This window comes from Rhinopithecus roxellana, chromosome 6 (genome assembly GCF_007565055.1).
Source record: "Rhinopithecus roxellana isolate Shanxi Qingling chromosome 6, ASM756505v1, whole genome shotgun sequence".
In the NCBI taxonomy this organism is placed as follows: Eukaryota; Metazoa; Chordata; class Mammalia; order Primates; family Cercopithecidae; genus Rhinopithecus; species Rhinopithecus roxellana.
In genome coordinates this window covers 15949273-15975188 of record NC_044554.1, presented here as the reverse complement: position 1 = coordinate 15975188, position 25916 = coordinate 15949273, and the positions used below count along the sequence as shown (strand labels likewise).

General features: G+C 39.4%; 1 protein-coding gene across 1 annotated transcript in view; it reads right to left on the bottom strand.

Annotated features, from left to right (window-relative positions):
• Positions 1–25916, bottom strand: part of FBXL13 (F-box and leucine rich repeat protein 13) — a 277423-nt gene that overhangs the window by 231268 nt on the left and 20239 nt on the right. The window contains exons 3-4 of the mRNA XM_030932545.1: positions 25498–25588; positions 26–93 (exon numbers count right to left, since the gene is read on the bottom strand). Of these exons, the coding sequence (XP_030788405.1) occupies positions 26–93; positions 25498–25588 (159 nt within the window). The remainder of the gene's footprint in view (positions 1–25; positions 94–25497; positions 25589–25916) is intronic.

Below are 25916 nucleotides of genomic sequence, written 5' to 3'. Positions count from 1 at the left end.
TTGTTTATAAAAATCACATTCTTACCAAAAATGAGACTTTACTAAATGTCCAGTATAAAAGCTACAGGCTTTTATCATCAATTCTGGAGTCATCTAAAGTAAATAAATAATTGAAATAACCAATATTAGAAATAAATGGAATGCACAGACTACCTCTGCAAGATACTCAAGAAAAAGAGAGCAATGGATGCCAAGACAGAAGGGAATTGGGCAGCTGGAGACAGGAATGAGCTGAAAGAATTATATACCATTTGTGTTTTGGAATTTAGTGTATTTCTATAGCAATTTTTTTAAGTTAAAACCACGGCTTAATATATTTTCCCATTATATCTCACTTAGTTTGAAACATTTTGAGTTAAGCAACATGGCATTGTTATGATAATCTATATTTACAATAGTATAGAATTGCAGTTCTGCTGTTCACTATTAAAACAATGATTTTCTGAATCATTCTGAATCAAACAGAATGATTTTCTCAAGGACACAAACTGAGATTCTCTTTTCAACATAGTGGAATTCCTCATTTACCAAGCAGGAATAGGAAAACCACATAAATTTGAAGTCTGAAGTGTGGACTATGCTTAAAGAGATGCAAATTTATCACTTACAAACTATTCACAATAACATGTGGCAACAGCTAACTGAAATCATCTACACCTTCTGTGCATTCTTTAATAAGTAAAGATATTATTATATTAACATATTTATTATATGCACATGGCTACTGCTAGGTGTTAATGGTGTTAAGTTTTCCTCTTATTTTATTGCCACTTTGCTTACTATATAGAAATACAAACATATGAGTCACATCTATTTGGTGTATAGGTAAGTTTAGTCCAAATCTATACCAAAAGCCAGGAATTCTGAATTCTACTTTTCTAAGGCAAATGTTTTCTCCTTCACACATTGCTGTAAATACTTTGTTAAATTAACAGATATGGCATATATATGTGCAAGAAAGGCCCACAGGACCCCTGACATGTGAAAATCCTCACTTTTGATGGAGATTAAATGCAAATTATGCCTACAGTGAGGGAAAACATAAATGATTCAAGACATTCTTCACTAAATTCAGATTTTTATAGAAGAAAGGAATCCAGATAAGTAAAGAAGGAGTATTGAGGATATTATAGCAGACAGGATAAAAACCAAGAAGGGGATGAGGTGGCAGAGGCAAACAAATTTCATTAACATTACACTTTTTCAGTACTATTGTAGGTCCCTAAATTTCATGAGCCTGATTCTTCTTAGACGATATTACCTGAAAAGTCCTAAATAAATAACTACAGTAAATGATATGTCATAAAATGAGTATATGATCAAATGAATGTAGTTCAAAACATTATAGTAATAATGACTTTGAAAAGAATTATTAAAATTCAGCAAGCACCATTTGAACTCAAGTTTTCTGACGATCAATTCTTTAATACAGCATAGAAGTATTTTCTATTCTATTATTGAAAGTAGTTTAAATCCTCATTAATTCACGATTTATAATATACCAGAATTTTTGCTGTTCTAATATTCATTTTTTAAGAGTTTCTCCTCATAAATTTTATTTTAACTTTACATTTATTGTTCTCCCAGTTTGGAAGGAAGGAAGGAAGGGAGGGAGGGAGGGAGGAAGGGAGGAAGGGAGGGAGGGGAAAAGAAGGAAGGAGAGAAACAATTAAAATCACAATTTTTCCTTATTATTACTATTGGTATACTCTTGTTTTCTTCACAGGGAAAAACAACTTTAAGAGAGCATCTCCAAGGGACTAATATGCAAGAGGACTCCAGCCCAGTAATGCCCTTCCCCACTTGGGGGTAGGCATGTGTTGACTTCACTGCAGCTCCAAGGAATCTCTGGCCAATCCAACCAATGGGCACATGCCTGGACCACTTAGTCACATGGCTTCACTTCCTCCATTCACGTTTCCACCACCCACACTCCAGCCAATGGCTTCCCACCCTTCATAGTCGTTGCATATTGTTTAACTGCTTCTGATTGGAAAATACTCTTCCTCTCACCTTCTAATTCCAGCTAGCAGTGTTTTGCACAGAGTAGGAGTTCAACAAATATGTATGTATTGATCGATCAACAGAATTAGAAAACTGCTTAGATGCAAGCCAATTCTCTGCCATCTGACTACCACAAATGGAGGGCAAAGGATTCTGGTAACAACTTTGTGGGGAAGTCAGTGGATAAACAGCAAGTTAGTGCTGGCTACAGATGGCCTCAGAGTGCCCTCACATAACACTCACACCACAAGTGCTGCTGTCCCCAGACACCTGTAGTTATAAATAAAGTGAGGGAGGAATGGACAGTGCATCACAATATGATTTCTGAGAGTCCAGGTACACTGTAAGGTTAATTTCTAGTCTGGAAATAAAATAAAAAAATTCTACCATAAGAGATAATTTTTAAAGTTAAAGAGTGGGAATGTGTAAATAAATAATGAATTAGTTGTGAAAGATTTTTCATAATATCTAGTTAGGGTCTGACACTCCTTTTTTAGGCCAGTGGCCTACAGGAAGCCAGCTGGAATCACCTGTGAAACTTCCTGTAAACTACCCAGGTTCACTTCCCAAGATTTCTTAGCCCTCCACTCTTACCTGCTCTAAGGAATTACTGCTGTGATTAGTCACTATTATGACCAAGAGTATGTCTTATTCCTCATGTACACTAGGAACAGAAGAGTATTAAGGCCCAATTTTTTTTTTTTTTTCTTTTCTTTTTTTTTTTTGAGACAGAGTCTCGCTCTGTCGCCCAAACTGGAGTGCAGTGGCCGGATCTCAGATCACTGCAAGCTCCGCCTTTCGGGTTCACACCATTCTCCTGCCTCAGCCTCCCGAGTAGTTGGGACTATAGGCGCCCGCCACCTCGCCTGGCTAGTTTTTTTGGTATTTTTTAGTAGAGACGGGGTTTCACCGTGTTAGCCAGGATGGTCTCGATGTCCTGACCTTGTGATCCGCCCATCTCGGCCTCCCAAAGTGCTGGGATTACAGGCTTGAGCCACCGCGCCCGGCTAAGGCCCAATTTTTAAGCTGAGTTCTAGCAGTATACAATAGCACACACACTAGTTTCAAGGAAACATATTTGTATAGATTAGGAGAGAAAAATAAGTGAAATATAAAACTGATTTCTTTTTGAAAAGATTATATGTAGTATGATTACAACCCAGTCCTGAAAAAATAGCTTATAAAAAAATTTCATTCCTCTGCCAGGGTTGGAGAAAAAAAGATTTAAAATTTCAAACTTACAGAGAAATAAAATAAACACCTAATACCCATAGTCATGTTTAACATTGTCAACATTCTGCCATACTTGCTTTTTCTATTTTAAAGTATATAAATTAAGACATCATGACATTTCATCCCCCAAATCTTATAATATCCATCTCTTAAAAAATGAGTACATTTTCTTTGCAACCACAATTCCATTATCCTGCCTTAGACACTTAACAGTAATTGCTTAATATCATTGTACCCATGCCATAGCCAACTCTCTGGAATTGGCCTCCAAATGTCTTATACGGTTTGTTCAAACTAGAATCCAGATAAGGACCATATATTCGCATTGCAAACTCAGTTTATGTGAGGATTTCAACCGCTACAGAAAAAAAGTTTTAGTTTTTCCTTCTCCTTTTCTATATTTTCAACATTTAATGAGTTGTGGAGGTGGGGTAACACTGGCCTAAATCTAACGGATTCTGTTACCTGGGTCTGTCTAATATTACATTCTAAAAGTCAGTCAGGCATGGTGGCTCACACTTGCAATCCTAAAACTTTGGATGGCTGAGGTGGGAGGATCCCTCAAGCTCAGGACTTAGAGAGTAGCCTGGACAACATAGTGAGACCTTGTCTCTACTAAAAATAAAAAATCAGCTGGGTGCGGTAGCATGCACCCATAGTACCAGCAACTTGGGAGGTTGAGTTTGGAGAATCACTGGAGCTCAGATAGAGGCTGCAGTGAGCAAGCTATGATTGTGCCACTGCACTCCAGCCTGGGCAACAGAGTGAGATCCTCTCTCTCTCTGCTGTCTCTCTCTCTCTCTCTCTCTGTCTCTGTCTCTCTCTCTCCCTCCGCCCCCAATACACACACACGTGCACACACACACACACACACACACACACACACAGTTCTAAAAGTCAATTTAAATATTTTTGGTTTTTTGCTTTTGTTTCTTTTTTCTTTTCCTATCCTCTGAAAGAAAAACAAGAATGGGGATAGGAATGGGGAGCCACATGGCATCTGTCTCTGCCACCTGAATCAGGGGTCTGACTCTTAGGGAAGAAAGAACTGCAGGCAGAATCCAAAAGAACTGCTCCTATGAGGCACACAGCACTATTTGTGCAATACAAAGTGAAGGAAAGGCATGTTCCTCACTACTGTACAGCACACATAGCACAAAGCCATCAAATTTCATGTGAGTTTAAATTTTGCAAACTTAAACTAACATGATACAAACAATATTACAAGAGTCTTACATTATGCCAAATTTTGAAATAATACAATCCTTCAAATTAAAATTTTACTGAGGGGTATTTCCTTTCGAAGCTGGTGGGAAAACAAATTAAAAGTTTAAGTTCTTGCCACAAAGTGGTACTATTTCAGCAGGTAAACAAATGTGGCTTTAGTCTTGAAGTATGAGTTTGAGTTATTAGCAGTCTTCAGAAAAATACGGCATCTTGTGAAAAGTGTGACCAACCAGTGTGGTCTGAGTAAAGCCGGCAGGCCAAGGGAAAGGAAGAGTATTTGGCACTTAAGGATTTGCAGGTGTACAGCCTGGAGCACCAGCTCAGGCAGACGTTGGGGCTCTTAGGAAGACCAGGGTGGCAGTTCTAGGGTTCCCCTTCAGATGGCCTCACTGGTTCCAGACAGACACTAGGAGGAATTCTTGAATTCACATGGGATAGCTTTGGGATTCCCAGACACAAATGGGTGGAACTGGAGGGGAAACTGACCTCCTGTGTTATGAAGACAGGAGCTAGAGGCAGTGAAATTTGGGATACTCCTATTAACACTGTTCTACTTGTATCCCAGGCTGGTGAGACCTGGGGAAGTATTGTACTAAATGAAAAAATAATGAAATCCTATTATAAATCATTACTGTTGACTTAACAGATACCAAATTTATGGCTCATTAATATAAGTAGTAATTAGTCCCATTAATTTTTAATTTTGTAAGATATTATCCATTTACTATATGTAAAAAAATGCATTTAAGTAACAGCTATAGAAAAAAAAAGTTTCAGTTCTATAAAATAAAGTACCTAGTAAAGTATTAAGAATCTGGCAAGACTCAAATGTAAAATAAATGTAAATCATTAACTTTATATTATAATTTTTAGCTTTCAGCATACTGTAATATTATTTTTCTTCTAGCAAGCAATTCCCTTTTGTGCTCAGTTAACCCATGAATCAAAAGATTATATACAAAATTGTCTTAACATAATTCACCATATTATAAAGTACCATGCCTTTACTTCATTAATGAGCTTCATTTATATCCCACATAGTATCATTCTAGAATAGGGGTCTCCAACCCCCAGGCCACAGACTGGTACAGGTCCATGGCCTGTCAGGAACCAGGCCACACAGCAAGAGGTGAGCAGCAGGCAAGTGAGCATTACCTCCTGAGCTCCATCTCAGCAGCCGCAGCATTAGATTCTCACAGGAGCACGAACCCCACTGTGAAGGGTGCATGCAAAGGATCTAGGCTGCGCATTCCTTATGAGAATCTAACTAATGCCTAATGATCTGAGGTGCAACAGCTTCATCTTTAAATCACCCCCACCACCCCACCACAGCCCATGGAAAAAATTTATTCCATGAAACCCATCTCCAGTACCAAAAAGGCTGGTGACTGCTGTTCTAGAATAATAGTAGCAAAATAGAATGGGGATTATAAATATGTGTTGAATGGATATGTCTAATTTAAATCCCTACCAACTCTGGTTTTTTTTATTTTTCAAAAGCCCTGAAAGTTAATAACAATAGTAAAAAGAAGCCATGTCTTTAATACAGAGAGAACATATCTTTACATATAGCAGCACAGCATGCATGGTATGAAGTGTTGAATTTTTCATGATAAGTCATTTTTCTTATTTCTTGATATCCTGAAAAGTACTTATTTATTTATTTATTTATTTATTTATTTATTTATTTTTGAGACAAAGTCTCTATCTGTCACCCAGGTTGGAGCACAATCTTGGCTCACTGCAACCTCCACTCCCCAGTTCAAGTGATTCTCGTGCCTCAGCCTCCCCAGTAGCTGGGATTACAGGTGTACACCACCACACCCAGCTAATTTTTGTATTTTTAGTAGAGACGGGATTTCACCATGTTGCCCAGGCTGCCCTGGAACTCCTGGCCTCAACTGATCTGCCCACTTTGGCCTCCCAAAATGTTGGAGTTATAGGCACGAGTCACAGTACCTGGCCCCAAGAGTCTTTAATACCTAAAGGGCTTTTGTGCCTGGACAGAAATGCTCACTAACATTTGTACTTTAATGCTTTTTATCAATAAATACATATTTAAATAAGTACAATTTTGGAAACTCAATGTTTCTTAAACATGTAATGTATGTTACCAACTTCATTAAGTCCCTGAAATAATTTAAACTACAATTACAATTTACAAACCCATTCCTTAGAACACCTAAAATGCCATAAATAGCAGACAGAATATACAAAAATATCATTATTATATGTTACACTTAAACTTATCCTAAACATGAATCTAGTTCACATCTTCATTATTTTCACATTTCACTATTTTTTACTCCTTCCACATTACAGCCCTAGCAGATAACAGCAATGTACCCAGTTTCAAAAGAAATGAAATATCTTTGCAGAGCCAACAAGGGTACAGGATCAACCAACTGATTATCAACCAACTGATTCTCGTTTGGGGCACAGGCACTGTCTGCCTCTCCCAAATGATTAAAACTCCAGCCCCTAAGGGTCCTAAGATTAACTTTCCTTTCCATAGTTAAACTTTGTTCATCAGTAAGACTTTTCAAATCCACATCTTTCATTTACATTTTAGGGTTTTTTTACATGGTGCTCCTCTGTGACATCATTATTTTAAAATATTTTATATTTTATTATTTTAAAAGGTACAGTGGGTCATGCCTGTAATCCTAGCACTTTGGGAGGCTGAGGTAGGAAGATCACTTGAGGCCAGGAGTTTGAGACCAGCCAGGGCAACACAGCGAGACCCTGTCTGTACCAAAGGAAAAAAATTAGCCAGGTATGGTAGCTCACACCTAGTAGTTCCAGCTACTCAGAAGGCAGAGGCAGGAGGATTGTTTGAGCTCAGGAATTCAAGGTTACAGTGAACAATGATCATGCCACTGCACTCCAGCAAGAGTGACAGAGTGAGACTCTGTCTGTAAAAGAATATTTTTGGGCATGCTTCCAAGACCGTCAAGTAGAAACAGCTCCAGTCTGCAGCTCCCAGTGAGATCGACGCAGAAGACGGGTGCATTTCCAACTGAGGTACCCGGTTCATCTCACTGGGACTGGTTGGACAGCGGGTGCAGCCCACAGAAGGTGAGCTGAAGTGGGGTAGGGCGTTGCCTCACCCAGGAAGCGCAAGGGGTCAGGGATTTTCCCTTTCCTAGCCAAGGGAAGCTGTGACAGACTGTACCTGGAGAAATGGGGCACTCCTGACCAAATACTGTGCTTTTCCCACAATCTTAGCAACCTGCAGACCAGGAGATACCCTCCCATGCGTGGCTTGGTGAGTCCCACATCCACAGAGCCTTACTCATTGCTAGCGCAGCAGTCTGAGATCTACTGGCGACACTGCAGACTGGCAGGGGGGAGGGGTGTCCGCCATTGCTGAGGCTTGAGTAGCTCACAGTGTAAACAAAAAGGCCAGGAAGCACAAACTGGGTGGAGACCACCATAGCTCAGCAAGGCCTACTGCCTCTATAGATTCCACCTCTGGGGACAGGGCACAGTAGAACAAAAGGCAGCAGACAGCTTCTGCGGACTTAAACATCCCTGTCAGACAGCTCTGAAGACCGCAGTGGCTCTCTCAGCACGGCATTTGAGCTCTGAGAACTGACAAGACTGCCTCCTCAAGCGGGTCCATGACCCCCATATAGCCTGACTGGGAAACATCTCCCAGTAGGGGCTGAAAAACTGAAACAGGTGGGTGACCCTCTGGGATGAAGCTTCCAGAGGAAGGATCAGGCAGCAATATTTGCTGTTCTGCAGCCTCTGCTGGTGATACACAGGCAAACAGGGTCTGGAGTGGACCTCCAGCAAACTCCAACAGACCTGTAGCTGAGGGGTCTGACTGGTAAAAGGAAAACTAACAAACAGAAAGGAATATCATCAACATCAACAAAAATGACATCCACACCAAAACCCCATCTGTAGGTCACCAACATCAAAGACCAAAGGTAGATAAAATCACAAAGATGGGGAGAAACCAGAGCAGAAAAGCTGAAAATTCCAAAAAAACAAAGTGCCTCTTCTCCTCCAAAAGATCGCAGCTCCTCGCCAGCAACGGAACAAAACTGGATGGAGAATGAGTTTGACAAGTTGACAGAAGGAAGCTTCAGAAGGTGGGTAACAACAAACTTCTCCAAGCTAAAGGAACATGTTCTAACCCCATTGCAAGGAAGCTAAAAACCTTGAAAAAAAGATTAGACAAATGGCTAACTAGAACGAACAGTGTAGAGAAGACCTTAAATGGCCTGATGGAGCCGAAAACCATGGCACAAGAACTTCATGACGCCTGCACAAACTTCAATAGCCGATTTGATCAAGTGGAAGAAAGGATATCAGTGATTGCAGATCAAATTAATGAAATAAAGCGAGAAAGCAAGATTAGAGAAAAAAAGTGAAAAGAAACGAACAAAGTCTCCAAGAAATATGGGACTAAGTGAAAAGACCAAATATACGTTTGATTAGTGTACCGGAAAGTGACGGGGAGAATGGAACCAAATTAGAAAACACTGTTCAGGATATTATCCAGGAAAACTTCCCTAACCTAGCAAGGCAGGCCAACATTCAAATTCAGGAGATACAGACAACACCACAAAGATACTCCTCGAGAAGAACAACCCCAAGACACACAATTGTCAGATTTACTAAGGTTGAAATGAGGGGAAAAATGTTAAGGGCAGCCAGAGAGAAAGGTCAGGTTACCCACAAAGGGAAGCCCATCAGACTAACAGCAAATCTCTCGGCAGAAACCCTACAAGCCACAAGAGAGTGGAAGCCAATATTCAACATTCTTAAAGAAAGTAAGTTTCTTTTTTTTTTTTTTTGAGACGGAGTCTCGCTCAGTCGCCCAGGCTGGAGTGCAGTGGCGCAATCTCGGCTCACTGCAAGCTCCGCCTCCTGGGTTCACGCCATTCTCCTGCCTCAGCCTCCCAAGTAGGTGGGACTACAAGCGCTCGCCGCCACGCCCGGCTAATTTTTTTGCATTTTTAGTAGAGACGGGGTTTCACCGTGTTAGCCAGGATGGTCTCGATCTCTTGACCTCGTGATCCGCCCGTCTCGGCCTCCCAAAGTGCTGGGATTACAGGCTTGAGCCACCGCGCCCGGCCAAGAAAGTAAGTTTCAACCCAGAATCCCCTATCAAGTCAAACTAAGTTTCATAAGTGAATGAGAAATAAAATCCTTTACAGACAAGTAAATGCTGAGATATTTTGTCACCACCAGGCCTGCCTTACAAGAGCTCCTGAAGAAAATACTAAACATGGAAAGCAACAACCAGTACCAGTCACTGCAAAAATATCCTAAATGGTAAAGACCATCGATGCTATGAAGAAACTGCATCAATTAACAGGCAAAATAACCAGCTAACATCATAATGACAGGATCAAATTCAAACATAACAATATTAACTTTAAATGTAAATGGGCTAAATGCCCCAATTAAAAGACACAAACCAACAAACTAGATAAAGAGTCAAGACCCATCAAGTGTGTTGTATTCAGGAGACCCATCTCATGTGCAAAGATGCACATAGGCTCAAAATAAAGGGATGGAGGAAGATCTACCAAGCAAATGAAAAGCAAAAAAAAAAATAAAATAAAAAAATAAAAAAAAAAAAGCAGGGGTTGCAATCCTAGTCTGATAAAACAGACTTTAAACCAACAAAGATCAAAAAGAGACAAAGAAGGCCATTACATATTGGTAAAGAGATCAATTCAACAAGAAGAGCTAACTATCCTAAATATATATGCATCCAATACAGGAGCATCCAGACTCATAAAGCAAGTCCTTAGAGACTACAAAGAGACTTAGAATCCCACACAATAATAATGGGAGATTTTAACACCCCACTGTCAATATTAGACAGATCAACGAGACAGAAGGTTAACAAGGATATTCAGGACTTGCTCTGGACCAAGCAGACCTAAGAGACACCTACAGAACTTTACACCCCAAATCAACAGAAAATATATTCTTCTCAGCACCACATCATAGTTATTCTAAAATTGACCACATAATTGGTAGTAAAATAATCCTCAGCAAATGTAAAAGAACAGAGATCACAAAAAACTGTCTCTCAGACCACAGTGCAATCAAATTAGAACTCAGGATTAAGAAACTCACTCAAAACCGCACAACCACATGGAAACTGAACAACCAGCTCCTGAATGACTACTGGCTAAATAACGAAATAAAGGCAAAAATAAACATGATCTTTGAAACCAATGAGAATAAAGACACACATACCAGAATCTCTGGGACACATTTAAAGCAACGTGTAGAGGGAAATTTAGAGCACTAAATACCCACAACAGACAGTGGGAAAGATCTAAAATCGACACCCTAACATCACAATTAAAAGAACTAGAGAAGCAAGAGCAAACACATTCAAAAGCTAGCTGAAGGCAAGAAATAACTAAGATCAGAGCAGAACTGATCAGAAGGATCAGTTCTTCAAAAAAACCCTTCAAAAAATCAATGAATCCAGGAGCTGGTTTTTTGAAAAGATCAACAAAATTGATAAACTGATAGCAAGACTAATAAAGGAGAGAGAAGAATCAAATAGATGCAATAAAAAATGATGAAGGAGATATCACCACAGATCCCACAGAAATACAAACTACCATCAGAGAATACTATCAACATCTCTACACAAATAAACTAGGAAATCTAGAAGAAATCAATAAATTCCTGGACACATACACCCTCCCAAGACTAAACCAGGAAGAAGTTGAATCTCTGAATAGACCAATAACAGGATCTGAAATTGAGGCAATAATGAATAGCCTACCAACCAAAAAAAGTCCAGGACCAAACGGATTCACAGCCAAATTCTACCAGAAGTACAAACAGGAGCTGGTACCATTCCTTCTGAAACTATTTCAATCAATAGAAAAAGACAGAATCCTCCCTAACTCTTTTTATGAGGCTAGCATCATCCTGATACAAAAGCCTGGTAGAGACAAAACAAAAAAAAGAGAATTTTAGGCCAATATCCCCGATGAACATCGATGCAAAAATCCTCAATAAAATACTGGCAAACTAAATCCAGCAGCACATCAAAAAGCTTCTCCATCACAACCAAGGTGGCTTCATCTCTGGGATGCAAGGCTGGTTCAACATATGCAAATCAGTAAACATAATCCATCACATAAACAGAACCAACGACAAAAGCCACATGACTATCTCAATAGAAGCAGAAAAGGCCTTTGACAAACTTCAAAAGCCCTCCATGCTAAAAACTCTCAATAAACTAGGTATTGATGGAACCTACCTCAAAATAATAAGAGCTATTTATGACAAACCCACAGCCAATATCCTACCAAATGGGCAAAAACTGGAAGCAGTCCCTCTGAAAATCGGCACAAGACAAGGATGCCCTCTCTCACCACTCCTATTCAACAAGTTTTGGAAGTTCTTCAGGCTACGGCAATCAGCAAGAGAAAGACATAAAGGGTATCCAATCAGGAAAAGAGGAAGTCAAATTGTCTCTGTTTGCAGATGACATGATTGTACATTTAGAAAAACCTATCGTCTTAGCCCAAAATCTCCTTAAGCTGATAAGCAACTTCAGCAAAGTCTCAGGATACAAAATCAATTTGCAAAAATCACAAGAATTCCTATACACCAATAACAGACAAACAGAGAGCCAAATCATGAATGAACTCCCATTCACAGTTACCACAAAGAGAATAAAATACCTAGGAATACAATTTGCAAGGGATGTGAAGGACCTCTTCAAGAAGAACTATAGACCACTGTTCAACACAATAAAAGAGGACATAAACAAATTGAAAAACATTCCATGCTCATTCATAGGAAGAATCAATATTGTGAAAATGACAATACTACCCATGGTAATTTACAGATGCAAGGCTATCCCCATCAAGCTACCACTGACTTTCATTACAGAATTGGAAAAAACTACTTTAAAGTTCATATGGAACCAAAAAAGAGCCCACATAGCCAAGACAATCCTAAGCAAAAAGAACAAAGCTGGAGGCATCACGGTACCTGACTTCAAACTATACTACAAGGCTACAGTAACCAAAACAGCATGGTACTGGTACCAAAACAGACATATAGACCAAAAGAATAGAACAGAGCCCTCAGAAATAATACCACACATCTACAACTATCTGATCTTTGACAAACCTGACAAAAACAAGCAATGGGGAAAGGGTTCTCTATTTAATAAATTGTGCTGAAAAAACTGGCTAGCCAAATGTAGAAAGCTGAAACTGGATCCCTTCCTTACACCTTATACAAAAATTAACTCAAGATGGATTAAAGACTTAAATGTAAGACCTAAAACCATAAAAACCCTAGAAGAAAACCTAGGCAATACCATTCAGGACATAGGCATGGGCAAAGACTTCATGACTAAAACACCAAAAGCAATGGCAACAAAAGCCAAAATAGACACATGGGATCTAATTGAACTAAAGAGCTTCTGCAGAGCAAAAGAAACCATCATCAGAGTGAACAGGCAACCTACAGAAGGGGAGAAAATCTTTGTAATCTATCCATCTGACAAAGGATTAATATCCAGAATCTACAAAGAACTTAAACAAATGTACAAGAAAAAAACAACCCTATCAGAAAGTGGGCAAAGGATATGAACAGGCACTTCTCAAAAGAAGACATTTATGCAGCCAAAAAACATATGAAAAAAGCTCATCATCACTGGTCATCAGAGAAATGCAAATCAAAACCACAATGAGATACCATCTCATGCCCGTTAGAATGGGGATCTTTAAAAAGTCAGGAAACAACAGATGCTGGAGAGGATGTGGAGAAACAGAAATGCTTTTACAGTGTTGGTGGGAGTGCAAATTAGTTCAACCATTGTGGAAGACAGTGTGGCGATTCCTCAAGGATCTAGAACTAGAAATACCATTTGACCCAGCAATCCCATTATTGGGTATATACCCAAAGGATTATAAATCATGCTACTATAAAGACACATGCACACGTTTATTATGGCACCTCTGTCGCCCAGGCCAGAGTCCAGTGGCGTGCTCTCAGCTCACTGCAACCTCTGCCTTCCGGGTTTGGGCAATTCTCCTGCCTCAGTCTCCCAAGTATCTGGGATTACAGGTGTGTGCCACCACGCGCAGCTAATTTTTTTGCATTTTTAGTAAAGATAGGGTTTCACCATGTTGGCCAGGCTGGTCTTGAACTCTTGACCTCAGGTGATCCACCTGCCTCGGCCTTCCCAAAGTGCTAGGATTACAGGTGTGAGCCATCACACACAAGCTGAATATACACATCTTAAAAGCAAAAAGAATTGCACAATCTTCTTAAATTGCATTCAGTAGTCTTTTTGTTAGTGGTTCTGGGGTAATGTTATTCGGAAATCATTACATGCGCATGGTAGGATACAACTAATAAGGAATTATATTAAGATCTCTAAGAGTCAAAATTCATTAAAAGTGGTTCAACCAGATCATGTGTGCTCCCTGATGTGATGCACTAGGAAAAACACAACAGCTCTATACAATATTCTTGTCACCAAAAAAAGTTGGTAGTGGGCAACCTGAATGAAATCAAACATCTAGATTTAAATACTAGCTTGCAGGAAATACAGGAAACAGAGGAAGTAAAACGACGCTAGAGGAAGCAGTGAGAATGTGGGACATTTTACAAGGCAAATTATCTGCTTCCTTCAATAAATAAGTCGCATGGGGAAAAAATAAGACAAGGAGAATTCCTGTCCATTACAAGAGACATTAGATAAATAACAACCAAGGGCAATATGCAGACTCTGTATGGATTCTGATTTGAACAGAGCCACATGTAAAAAGGCATTTTTGAGACACTCTGGGAAACTCAAATATACAATATGCATCTGAATATAATCAGGACTAGATGACATTTAGGAATTATTGCTATTTATTCATAAGACAGTGGCACTGTGTTTCTATTTTCTAAAAATATAGTATCTTATTAGAGATGCACACTACAGTATAATATAATTTCTGGGATCTGCTTTCTAATACTCTGGCAAAAATGAAGGAAGAGAGAAGAAATTAACAAGATTGGCAAAATGCTGATTATTGTTCAAGTTAGATGATGAGTGATCATTATGGTATTCTTTCTACTTTTGTGTTGTATTAAAATGTTTCCATAATAAAAAGATTTTTAAATTTTTATATATGCTTTCTCTCATAGTTAGAAGGACCATCTGGAGATTTCATTTCCTAAGTAATGAGAACCAAGTCTGTGAAGTTCATTTCCTCCTTACAATGGTTGATTCTTTCATCTTGGAACAGTCGAAACAATGAAATTGTATTTCCTTCTACTGTTATGAGAGCAGTTCCTACTTTTTCTTTACTATTTGGCTTACTCACAGGTTGCTGTATTCACTCTTCTTTAAGTAAAGAGACATATTTATCTTTTATAAATAGGCACTGATAAAAAAAATTCAGCCAAATTAAATGTAAAGGAATTTAATTGAGCAATGAACAATTCATGAATTGGGCAGCCCCCAGAATCACAGCAGATTCACAGAAACTCCAGTGCAGCCACGTGGTGGAACAAGAGTAATAGACAAAAAAAGGGAAATGACATGCAGAAATCGGAAGTGAGGTACAGAACAGTTGGACTGGTTACAGATTGGTGTTTGCCTTATTTGAACACAGTTTGAACACTCAGCCGTGTATGAATGGTTGCTGGGATTGGCCAAGATTCAGCTATTGATACAGGTGCACACTCCTAGTTAGGTTTTCAGTCTTGTCTACCTATTAAGCTAGGCTGTAGTTCATCCACAAAGACTCAAATATAGAAGCAGAGAATGCTTCTCAGGCCACATTTACTTCACTTTAACAACTCCCTGCTTTTGGTCAGTTTCTCAATTTTGAGAGATTGACCAAAACTTTAATTATCAATATCACTATCACCATTGTAAAAGTAGTTATTTGGTCTTGAAACACACTGGGAGACAGTAGAACACTGAGTTTTGCAAAGGTAAAAACAAGTATGAGTAGAGGTACCCTTTATGGGTATCTCTTTATGCTGGAATGTCCTATTTACTGGAGAAAAACCAAACCTGGTCTGTTCTAGGATCTATGTGTTTCCGTAAAGTCTTAATTTGATTATGTCACATTTAGCATGAGTGACCCCATTTTAGTTTGGTTTGGCCTGTTGGGGGCCTAGTGAATGAGCTTAGTCCAAAACAATGGCCTCCTATAACTTTGTTTAAAAAAGATTCCCCCTTTTTGGTCAGGCTCTCACTTAGGTAAAAGTGTGACCACAATTGAGGGCCTTAGTGCCACTCTCAGTTACCATCATTTTGGGTTTCCAGTCTCACCACATCATTCATAGGTTATAGTATCCTCAGGGTCACACATTTCTTTCAGCTCTTGTCTTTCCATTTGAAGAGAGACCATTTGACATTCTAGAGATGGCTGCATACAAGCATTTAAAACCTTCGAGAGAACACAGTGCACCAGGGAGACTATTATTATGACTCTCGGGAGGATAATACCAAGAGTTTAGAGTATGCTCCTTACCCAGGGTACCCATAAACCAAACCACCTAAAATTAAATAGATTAAAGAATGAGCTGGATAAAGAGTCTACTTGCTTTAAGTGGTCTTTTCATTAATTCTCTACAACTGAATTTTTATAATCTACATTTGATGTATTTCTCCACAGGCCACAAACGTCAGAATCTGTTTAGCCAATTCTATTATTTAGCATAACTTTCACAAGAGAATTTAAAGTCTGTTGTGTAACAATAGACTTTACATTAGAATCTGCTATACAGCCTGTCATCAGGGATACATTTCTAATTATTGCCTCTTTTATTCTAAACCACGGAAAAAGGACCTAACAAATGATGTCCTTCTAGAAGAGTGAAGGCCTCCTGGCAATGTTCTATTTAACCCATGATGTGGGTTAAGAGGAGTTTTGACTAATTATGAGGCAATATATATACCATTAAAGTTTCTCACCTATATTGGGCCTTCTTCATCTTTTATCCATCAAAGTATAAAGTTATTCATGTATAAGTCTGGCTGCAAAATCCTTCACGAATGAAAGTATACCCTATAAGTGCACATAATAGACCCCCTCTTCATTTCTATTGGCTATAGAGGCATAAATAAGGAAAAAATATTCAAAGATAAGAGTCTCATAGTAGTAGATGTCTTGATCCGTGATCTCGGGAAAAGCTGTTTACATCAAGGATGCCATCTTCTTCTGGGGAGAAACTTTCTTGGTTAGTTTTACCTTTAGGGTTCCAATGGATGTACAGTTCCAAGAGTGTGGAGGGACCCTTCTCAGTTGTGAGATTATTCACTCAAGGTTCAAGGTTCCAAAGTTTTGTTGCAGTGTGGATGGCAAGCACAGTCTTTCTCTGATGTTCTCAAAAGATCCAGTCTTCAGGTTCTAGATTGTGAAGCAGTTGATTGTCCTCAATGAACCATAAAAACTTTCTTTACCTGGTGAAAATATACTGTGGCATAATAATTACTGTAACATAAAACATGCACTGAAAATGACAATTGAATGAACTCCCTTTATAAATGTTTAAATGACCCATCGGATAGCCAAACATACCTGAAGGTTTGATTATCTTCCCAGGGTTATCGAACCAAACACTGGTTTTAAACTATTTTTGAAATTTATAAGTCATTATATCAATATATTCAATTTTGATGATTTTATGTTTTCCATGATGAGTCATGGAATGCAGAGCCTTTAATAACAAAAGCTTTAAGGGCTCAGGAAGGACAGGATAGCCTTCCTGGTCTTCCATGAGTCTATGTTTAATATTGGACTTATGTCCTCCTGAATACCAGTTGTTTTTCCAATTTAAATTCATAGCAGTGACAACTAATGGTTATCATAGGCAATTAGACTTAGAATATGGAGTTCAAATTGTATATCTAATCAATTTCAGTATCAGCTGGTTTAACATGAAAATCTTGGCAAAGTATTTTCTTGGTATTTAATTAATTTTTTGTTTTACTTGGGTTAGCAGTTTTATACAAGGAAATTTGGTTATTTCTGTGGTAGACAATAACTTAACATAATAACCATAATTATGTTTGATAGTATATACCCAGACATATTAGAATTTTAGACATCCTATACATTTTTTTTTTTTTTTTTTGAGATGGAGTCTTGCTCTGTCACCCAGGCTGGAGTGCAGAGGCAAGATCTTGCCTCACTGCAACCTCCGCCTCCTGGGTTCAAGTGATTCTTCTGCCTCAGCCTCCCAAGTAGCTGGGATTACAGGTGCTCACCACCATGTCTAATTTTTTGTACCTTTAGTAGAGATGGGGTTTCACCATGTTGGCCAGGCTGGTCTCAAAATCCTAGCCTCAGGTGATCTGCCTTCCTCAGTCTCCCAAAGTGTTGGGATTACAGGCATAAGCCACCGTGCCTGACCCCATACAATTTTAGAACATACATTAATATCATTCACTAAAATATAACCTGAAGATTAAACATTATTTTTATTTTGACACTGCTTCCCATGTAACTTAACATGTTAAACAATTCTGTTTACCTCTCTTTTGGATGCTTCAGGGGCCCTCTGTAGCATTCCAAAGTTAGAGGTCAGAAAAGACCATTTTAAAGCTCAAATTTAATTTTGGGAAGCCTATTAAATATGTTAAAGTTTTAAAACACTTGATATTATGAACTAGAATTCCAGGTCACCATAAGTCATTCATTTAGCCAAAATGATGACTCAAAAAATTTTTAAAAGGCAAAAACCTTTACTCATTGATAGAGGGAAGACTTAGCTTTCCAAACAATCTGTCTTTTGTCTTTCCTTTTTTTTTTTTTTTGGTAGCATATTTAAAAGGCAAACAAAACAAAAATTTTTCATTATCTTCTAATATTACATGAAAATCTTGTTCAAAAGAGAAAGTCAAATTTCATTAGTGGACTTGCATTAGTGGACTATTAATGTCAACTCCAATTTTTAATAAAACCTCACAGACAGCCTGTAATCCCAGCACTTTGGGAGGCCGAGACGGGTGAATCACGAGGTCAGGAGATCGAGACCATCCTGGATAACTCGGTGAAACCCCGTCTCTACTAAAAAATACAAAAAACTATTTGGGCGAGGTGGCAGGCGCCTGTAATCCCAGCTACTCGGGAGGCTGAGGCAGGGGAATGGCGTAAACCCGGGACGCAGAGCTTGCAGTGAGCTGAGATCCGGCCACTGCACTCCAGCCTGAGCAACAGAGTGAGACTCTGCCTCAAAAAAAAAAAAAAAAAAAAACCTCACAGACAAATCTATCCAATCTTAATCAGTCTGACCATGAGGTGAGATTTTCATAAACCTTTTATAACCCTTTACCAATTTTTGTTAAAGAGCAGATTAGTGCTTTAAGAAAACCCTGTTGTGCTTTTATTTCAATGTTCAATTTACAGAAAAACTGAACGATACACCTTTAAATTTAGTCAATATTTTCACACATAGAATTTCTTTTACAAAGTTAAATTTTACAAACCTTCCACAACTTGTTCAAACCTTTAGCTTTATTCTATTTAATTTAAAACAGTCCTTTAACCCTCTAAACTAGGTAAAAATTTACATTCTCATGCATTCTTACAATCTCTTACCAAAAACACGTTTCATTCTCCTCACACACCTTGCATGTAAACCTAGTTTTTCAGTAGTCTCAGTTACATGTTATAATGGTAATTCTTAGCAACTTTCACTTATGGTACATAAATTTTCTTTTACGAATCCTTTCATTACTTACATAGACCATCTACAATGTGCTTGGTCTTTCTGACTTGTCCTAAACATCCCTCTTTTTAAACAACCAGTCATTTTACTTTAGGACAAGAATTTACTATACAAGATCCTTCCTTATATAAAATCTCTTTTCTTTATAACCTTCTTTTCGTAGCTAGGTAGCATGGCTAATTCCACATATCCCCAGGCCTTATTTAAAATTTAATGTCTCCAAAATAAATTGAGCAATTTTCAAGGGTCAAAGCAGTTTATTGCCTTAAAAATATTAAGCAAACCTAATACCTGGCCTGCATAATTTAGACTAAATGTATTTATTTATCAATAATCTTTAAAGCTATTTTTATTTCCCAAAGATGACCAAAATTACATGAACTAAAAGGCATTACAGCTTTTATTTTTCTTTTTCTTTTTTTTTTTTTGAGATGGAGTCTCGCTGTCACCCAGGCTGGAGTACAGTGGCCGGATCTCAGCTCACTGCAAGCTCCGCCTCCTGGGTTCATGCCATTCTCCTGCCTCAGCCTCCCGAGTAGCTGGGACTACAGGCGCCCACCACCTCGCCCAGCTAGTTTTTTGTATTTTTTAGTAGAGACGGGTTTTCACCGTGTTAGCCAGGATGGTCTTGATCTCCTGACCTTGTGATCTGCCCGTCTCGGCCTCCCAAAGTGCTGGGATTACAGGCTTGAGCCACCGCGCCCAGCCTTTTATTTTTCTTTCAAAATATTTAAGCACTTTTTTTGTTTAAACCAATTAGAATTCTATTATACAAACACTACACACACAACACATATATAACTACACAGACAGACTAAAGAAGATTGCTACAGTAGTTGTAAGATTCTCCATTTGCCAGTTTTTAAGTTTCTTAATTAGATTACTGGCTTTAGGGTGGAGTTCTCGGAAGAACAGGGCCAAGAAAGGGTCTCTGGTGCCTCGTGTTTTTCCCAAGGAGTCCCAGGCTGTGAGAGCTTGAATATCCACTTTTAATTAAGCTGACTTTTAACCACAGCACTCTTTAATAAAGTCCTTTTAAAATTTCTTATTACCCGACTTTAGGCAGGCCAAAGAGCTGCTATTTCTGGCTTTTAAACTTTACCTAAGGTAACCTCACAGGTGCTCTGAGAAAGGAAAATTCAAAACAGTTCGTGGAGGGGAAGAGAATCAAAAAATGGCAAAGTCACCCAAATATCAATCAGAAAGGCTCATCCCCTAAGCTAGGGATTGAACTCTGAACCCGGGCCACCATTGTGAAAAGAGAAAGCATGGCCACGTGGCTACAAGATTAAGTTCCTAAACACATAACTGACCAGTTTGCTGGGTCGTCTTGAACAACAGGCTTATGAGGTTTTGGGCACACATTTTATCCTAAGGTACCCCTCTTTATGACAAAACAATACAGAAGACACACAAAGCACATCAGATTCACTAGAGCTTAAGACAAGCCTCAGAATTCTTTTTTGTATGAATCAAAACTTTACATAGGAGATAACAGTGATTTTTACCATTCACTTAAACATTTTGCACAAAGAAAAAGAGGAAAAAAGCCAGAAATCTGACTGGTAAGAAATTATTACCCTTTTACTGGCATGCCAGGCTTCTGGGCTCTCTTTCCCTTTCCCTGAGCAGCTCTAGTGACCCAGCTTGCCACACCATCACCCTGGAGGCCAAGCTGTATCATAAAAGAAAATTATCTTTTTTTGTTTGGGCCAGAACAAAACACATATGATAAAACACAGACATTAGCCACTCTGTTTAGCACCCAATATCAAACTGGTTAGGCTTAAATTTGCCCTCCGATGGCCCCTGTCATCTTTAATCCAACCTCCAACTAGGAGTTTCAGCACATGGTCTCTGGGCAAGATGGCTGCCCTGAGTAACAGAAAAGATATGAAAGGAAAGGAAGAGAAAGAAAAGTATTGCCTGTGGCAAGATGGGGAACGTGAAGAGCTCAGGGAGGCCAGAGCAAGACCCACTCATTGCTATGACACTGAAAAGTTCAGGAGGCCACTTGTCAGTAGTGAAGGGATCTTTTCCAGCAATCCCATCAGCTCTCAAGTTTCCCCTTTTGGGGAGGAAAAAGTTTCCCATGTCCCACGGTCCTGTACATGCCTAACACTGTCACCTATAGCAGTCAGCAAAAAGTATAAGACAGATTAATCAAAAGAGAATAGCAGTTAACATCCCATAGCGCCAAACCTGTTCTTAACTGAAAGAGACTTTACTGAGAGCCCTTATTTTTAAACATACTTAATTGCATTGTTGTACATTTGGAACATTCCACTATAAGTTATCTTTAGTAAGATTTTGCCATTTCTGTAAGACTATGCTGCCTCCCAGGCCTAAGGTAAGCTGGAAGGAACTTAGTTTTCCAGAAATTAAGGATCTCATTTTTACCTAAAATATTGGCTTGACTCTCAGGGTCTCTTGATTAACTGAGCCAATGATTTTTCCTACCTAAGCATGCAAGAAAAATGAAACAAAGGGGTAGAACATAAAAATCCCTGTGAATTTTCAAAAGTCGAGTTTTATAACCCTGCAATATTACTGCTTACTATCAGTTCCTTCCTGAACCAGTCAGGTGTAAGAGACCTCTAACTGGATCCAAGCCAATTAATTCCCAGATCAAATCCATTCCTGGACCCAGCTCAGTTTCTGTCATGACTTCCAAACCCTGTTTGGATCAGAAATTGGCTCAAAGAAACTTGGAGAGCTCAAAACACAAATCTGTGGAGCTCTGAAATCCAAGAGAGAGCTTATCCACAATCCCCAGCTGCTCTGAGAGATCAGTGAACACAAGTGGGTCCTGCAGGTACCTTGCTTGTTCAGTTCACTCAGCACTCCCGGGGGTCGCCAGAAGCTCTACTTCAGATCCCACTTCTGACACCATCTGATAAAAGAAAAACTTTAGCCAAATAAAATTTAATGGAGTTTAATTGAACAATGAAAAATTCACAAGTCAGGTAGCCCCCAGAATCACAGCAGATTCACAGAGTCTCCAGCACAGCTACCTGGTGGAAGATTTATAGATCAAAAAGGAGAAATGATGTACAGAAATCGGAAGTAAGGTACAGAACAGCTAGATTGGTTACAGATTGATGTTTGCCTTGTTTGAACACAGTTTGAACAGTCAGCGGTGTATGAATGGTTTAAGTATGGCTGCTGGGATTGGCCAAGTCTCAGCTATAGTTATAGGTACATACTCCTAGTTAGGTTTTCAATCTTGTCTACCTATTAAGCTAGATTGCAATTCTTCCACAAGAACTAAATATAGAAGTACAGAGTCCTTCTCAGGACATATTTAGATCACTTTAACAGCACATATAGGCAGTCCTCACTGTGCAGAACTGTGCAGTGTAAGACTGAAAAACCCTGCAATTAAGCAATCAATAATTAATGGGAAAAATTACAGTTATTCATGACCTTTGAAGTTTTCTGTTAAAACATGAAAAATCATTTTACTGCTAGTTATAACGGTATGGAAAACTACATAGGAAAGGCATATGAAAAAAAGTAAAACCATTATTCATTTAGTATACTATACATTTTCTTTAAGAGATGAGGTCTCACTATGTTGCCCAGGTTGGTTTCAAACTCCTGGCCTCACGCAATTCTCCCACCTCAGCCTCCAAAGTACATGGGGGTACAAGTGCATGCCACTGTGCCTGGCTTTAGAGTATATACTTTAAAATATCAAAAACACCGAGGATTAAAGTGTTTTGCTTCTTTGTAGAAAAAAACTTTTCATTTTTCTCTGAGGGTGGAGGAGAAATGAATTAATCTAGATCCAACCTAGGTTGAGCCCTCTAACAAGCAACCCTAGGACACCTGGTGATTCACATTTTCATGTCTAACCTTAACAAATATTTCCCTCATTGCTTTTGCAAAGTCCTATCTCATTTATATTATTTCCAACTTATTATATGAAGTGGGCACCTTTTCTATGCCTTGGCAAACTGTCATAACTCTAAGTTTGGATCAGCTTCTAATATTTTAACTTCTGCATTTTCAACATTATGAAATATCTCTGACAATTCCCTTTTGTGTTTTTTTGTTTGTTTGAGACAGAGTTTCATTCTTGTCACCCAGGCTGGAGTACCGTGGCGCGATCTCAGCTCACTGCAACCTTTTCCTCCTGGGTTCAAGTGATTCTCCTGGCTCACCCTCCGGAGTAGCTGGGATTACAGGTGCCTGCCACCACGCCCAGCTAGTTTTTGTATTTTTGGTAGAGACAGGATTTCACCATGTTGGCCAGGCTGGTCTCGAGCTCCTGATCTCAGGTGATCCGCCTGCCTCAGCTTCCCAAAGTGGGATTACAGGCATGAACCACCACACCCAGCCAACAATTCCTTTTCTAAGAAAACTTTTAGTTTGAAGTAGCTATGATGTCTCTTGACATTCTCTGCAGTTTTTGTTTGTTTGTTTTCTAAGATGGAGTATTGCTCTTGTCGCCCAGGCTGGAGTGCAGTGGTGCAATCTTGGCTCACTGCAACCTCCACCTCCTAGGTTCAAGTGATTCTCCTCCTGCCTCAGCCTCCTGAGTAGCTGGGATTACAGGTGCCCACCACCATGCACAGCTAATTTTCGTACTTTTAGTAGAGACGGCGTTTCGCCATGTTGGCCAGGCTGGTCTCGAACTCCTGACCTCAGGTGATCCACCCGCCTCGGCCTCCCAAAGTGCTGCAATTAGAGGTGTGAGCCACCACACCCGGCCAGAATTATCTGCAGTTTTTAAATGATTCCCTATGGGCTTCTAGCTAGACACTGGACAGCTGGCCTGACTTCATATAAGGTCCTTGTCATAATATTGATGATAGGGTTTACCACTCTAAATCAGTGGCTTTCAAAAACTTCAGTGTATTTTAGCAATGGCTGTCAAGCTTTTTTCAAGCAAAATCATACTGAAACCAAAACTATTCCGGAGTACAGGGGTAGGCATACAGGACCCAGAATCCTGTCCCCTAGGCCTCTCCCTCAGCTCCCGAGGTTGTCCCCAAACAGTTCCAAAAACACAGTAATTTGCAGATACCTGCACTCCATAGTAGATCAAAAGTCTGTGGTTAATAAAGTACAGTAAAAACACCCACACACCATGATGCAGATCAACTAGGATGGGACACATGGGATCTGCCCAATGTACTGGTGCCTCAGAATCATCTCAGCCCTCTAATTGTTTCTCTGTTGTTGCCAGTGTTACTCACCACCCATCCTTCTAAACAGATACCTCAAATTGTTTCTGACTCTCAGCCTCCACCTTGAACATGGCTTTGATTCCACTTTTCAACATCCAACTTCAATAGCAACTCCCAAGACCCGCCTGGGCCTACCAAACTACAGCCCTGTAATCAAGAGGTATCACACACTGGCCAAGCGCAGTGGCTCACACCTGTAATCCTAGCACTTTGGGAGGCTGAGGCAGGTGGATTGCCTGAGGTCAGGAGTTCGAGACCAGCCTGGGCAACATGGTGAAACCCTGTTTCTACTAAAATACAAAAAAATTATATTTTAGTGGCAAGGCAGCCTGCATCTGTAATCCCAGCTACTCGGAAGGCTGAGACAGGAGAATCGCTTGAACCCAGGAGGCGGAGGTTGCAGTGAGCCTGGATCGCGCCATTGCACTCCAGCCCAGGCATTCAGAGCAAGACTCCGTCTGGGGAAAAAAAAAAAAGAGGTATCACACATGGTTCCACACATATCTAATGTGTGCTAGTATTTCTCTCTTCATGTTCCTTTTGCTCTGTTAGCCTCCCTTAAATGAGCTTTATTCTAAAGTCTTCACGTCCTGAATTACTTCCTTGCCCTCTTTACAAGATCAAAACCAGTTGCTGGCACTAGTTTTCAGTAACAACAAGATCTGGCTTTTAAGTTGAATGTCATTAATGTTTTGGTCATATCATTACGAGCATGATTCCCTATAATCTAATCTGAGAAGGCAGACAGCAGAGAAAATGGGCGGTGGAATGGAACACAGAAGGAAGCAGATTAGAAAGGAAAGAAAACATCCTCTTGTAAAGCTTTCCATAATGCTATTTTTATGTTTATAAAGATGCATGGGAGAAGGAGAAAGAGGAAAGGGGGAAAACTTAATGGAAAGATCGTATCAGAAAGAGAAGGAACAAATGCCTTTGTAATTACCTTCTGGAAATTTGGGAAGGTTACTATGGGTGTGGCTTTGCATGCATTTGTGTATGTGGGTGGCTATTCCTTCACTTTTGTCGGTGCCCCCAACACCAAAAACAGTCTGACCTCACACCTCCCATAAAATATATTTGGAAAATTCCATCAAAATGTAAAATATATATTTGCATATTCTTGGTTAGTAATAATTACCAGCTGATCATCCAATTCAAAAAGTTGTTCCAGGTAAGTTTCAGACAATCTTCGAATGTTTGGTTTCATTGATGGAGCAATGCAGATATCCCTTTAATAACATCATAAAACACAGTCAAAATTAATTTCATTAATTAGTTCCCTAATTAAATCAGTGATTCTTGTAGGTGGAATGAAAGAGAGGAGAAAGAAAACACATTTTCCCTTAGGAGAAGCAGATCAGAATCACCTGGAGGACTTTTTCAAACTACTCTCACAAGATTTTGCTGTGTCCCCCAAAGGAGGATATGCCTCCCTTTCCTCATTCCTAACTTGAAATAAACTGGCCCTATGAACACGTTACTGATGAGAATACACGATATTTCTCAAGTTGAGAACCACTGGGCAAATTATTCAGGTTTGTGTCTTTGGAACTGAAA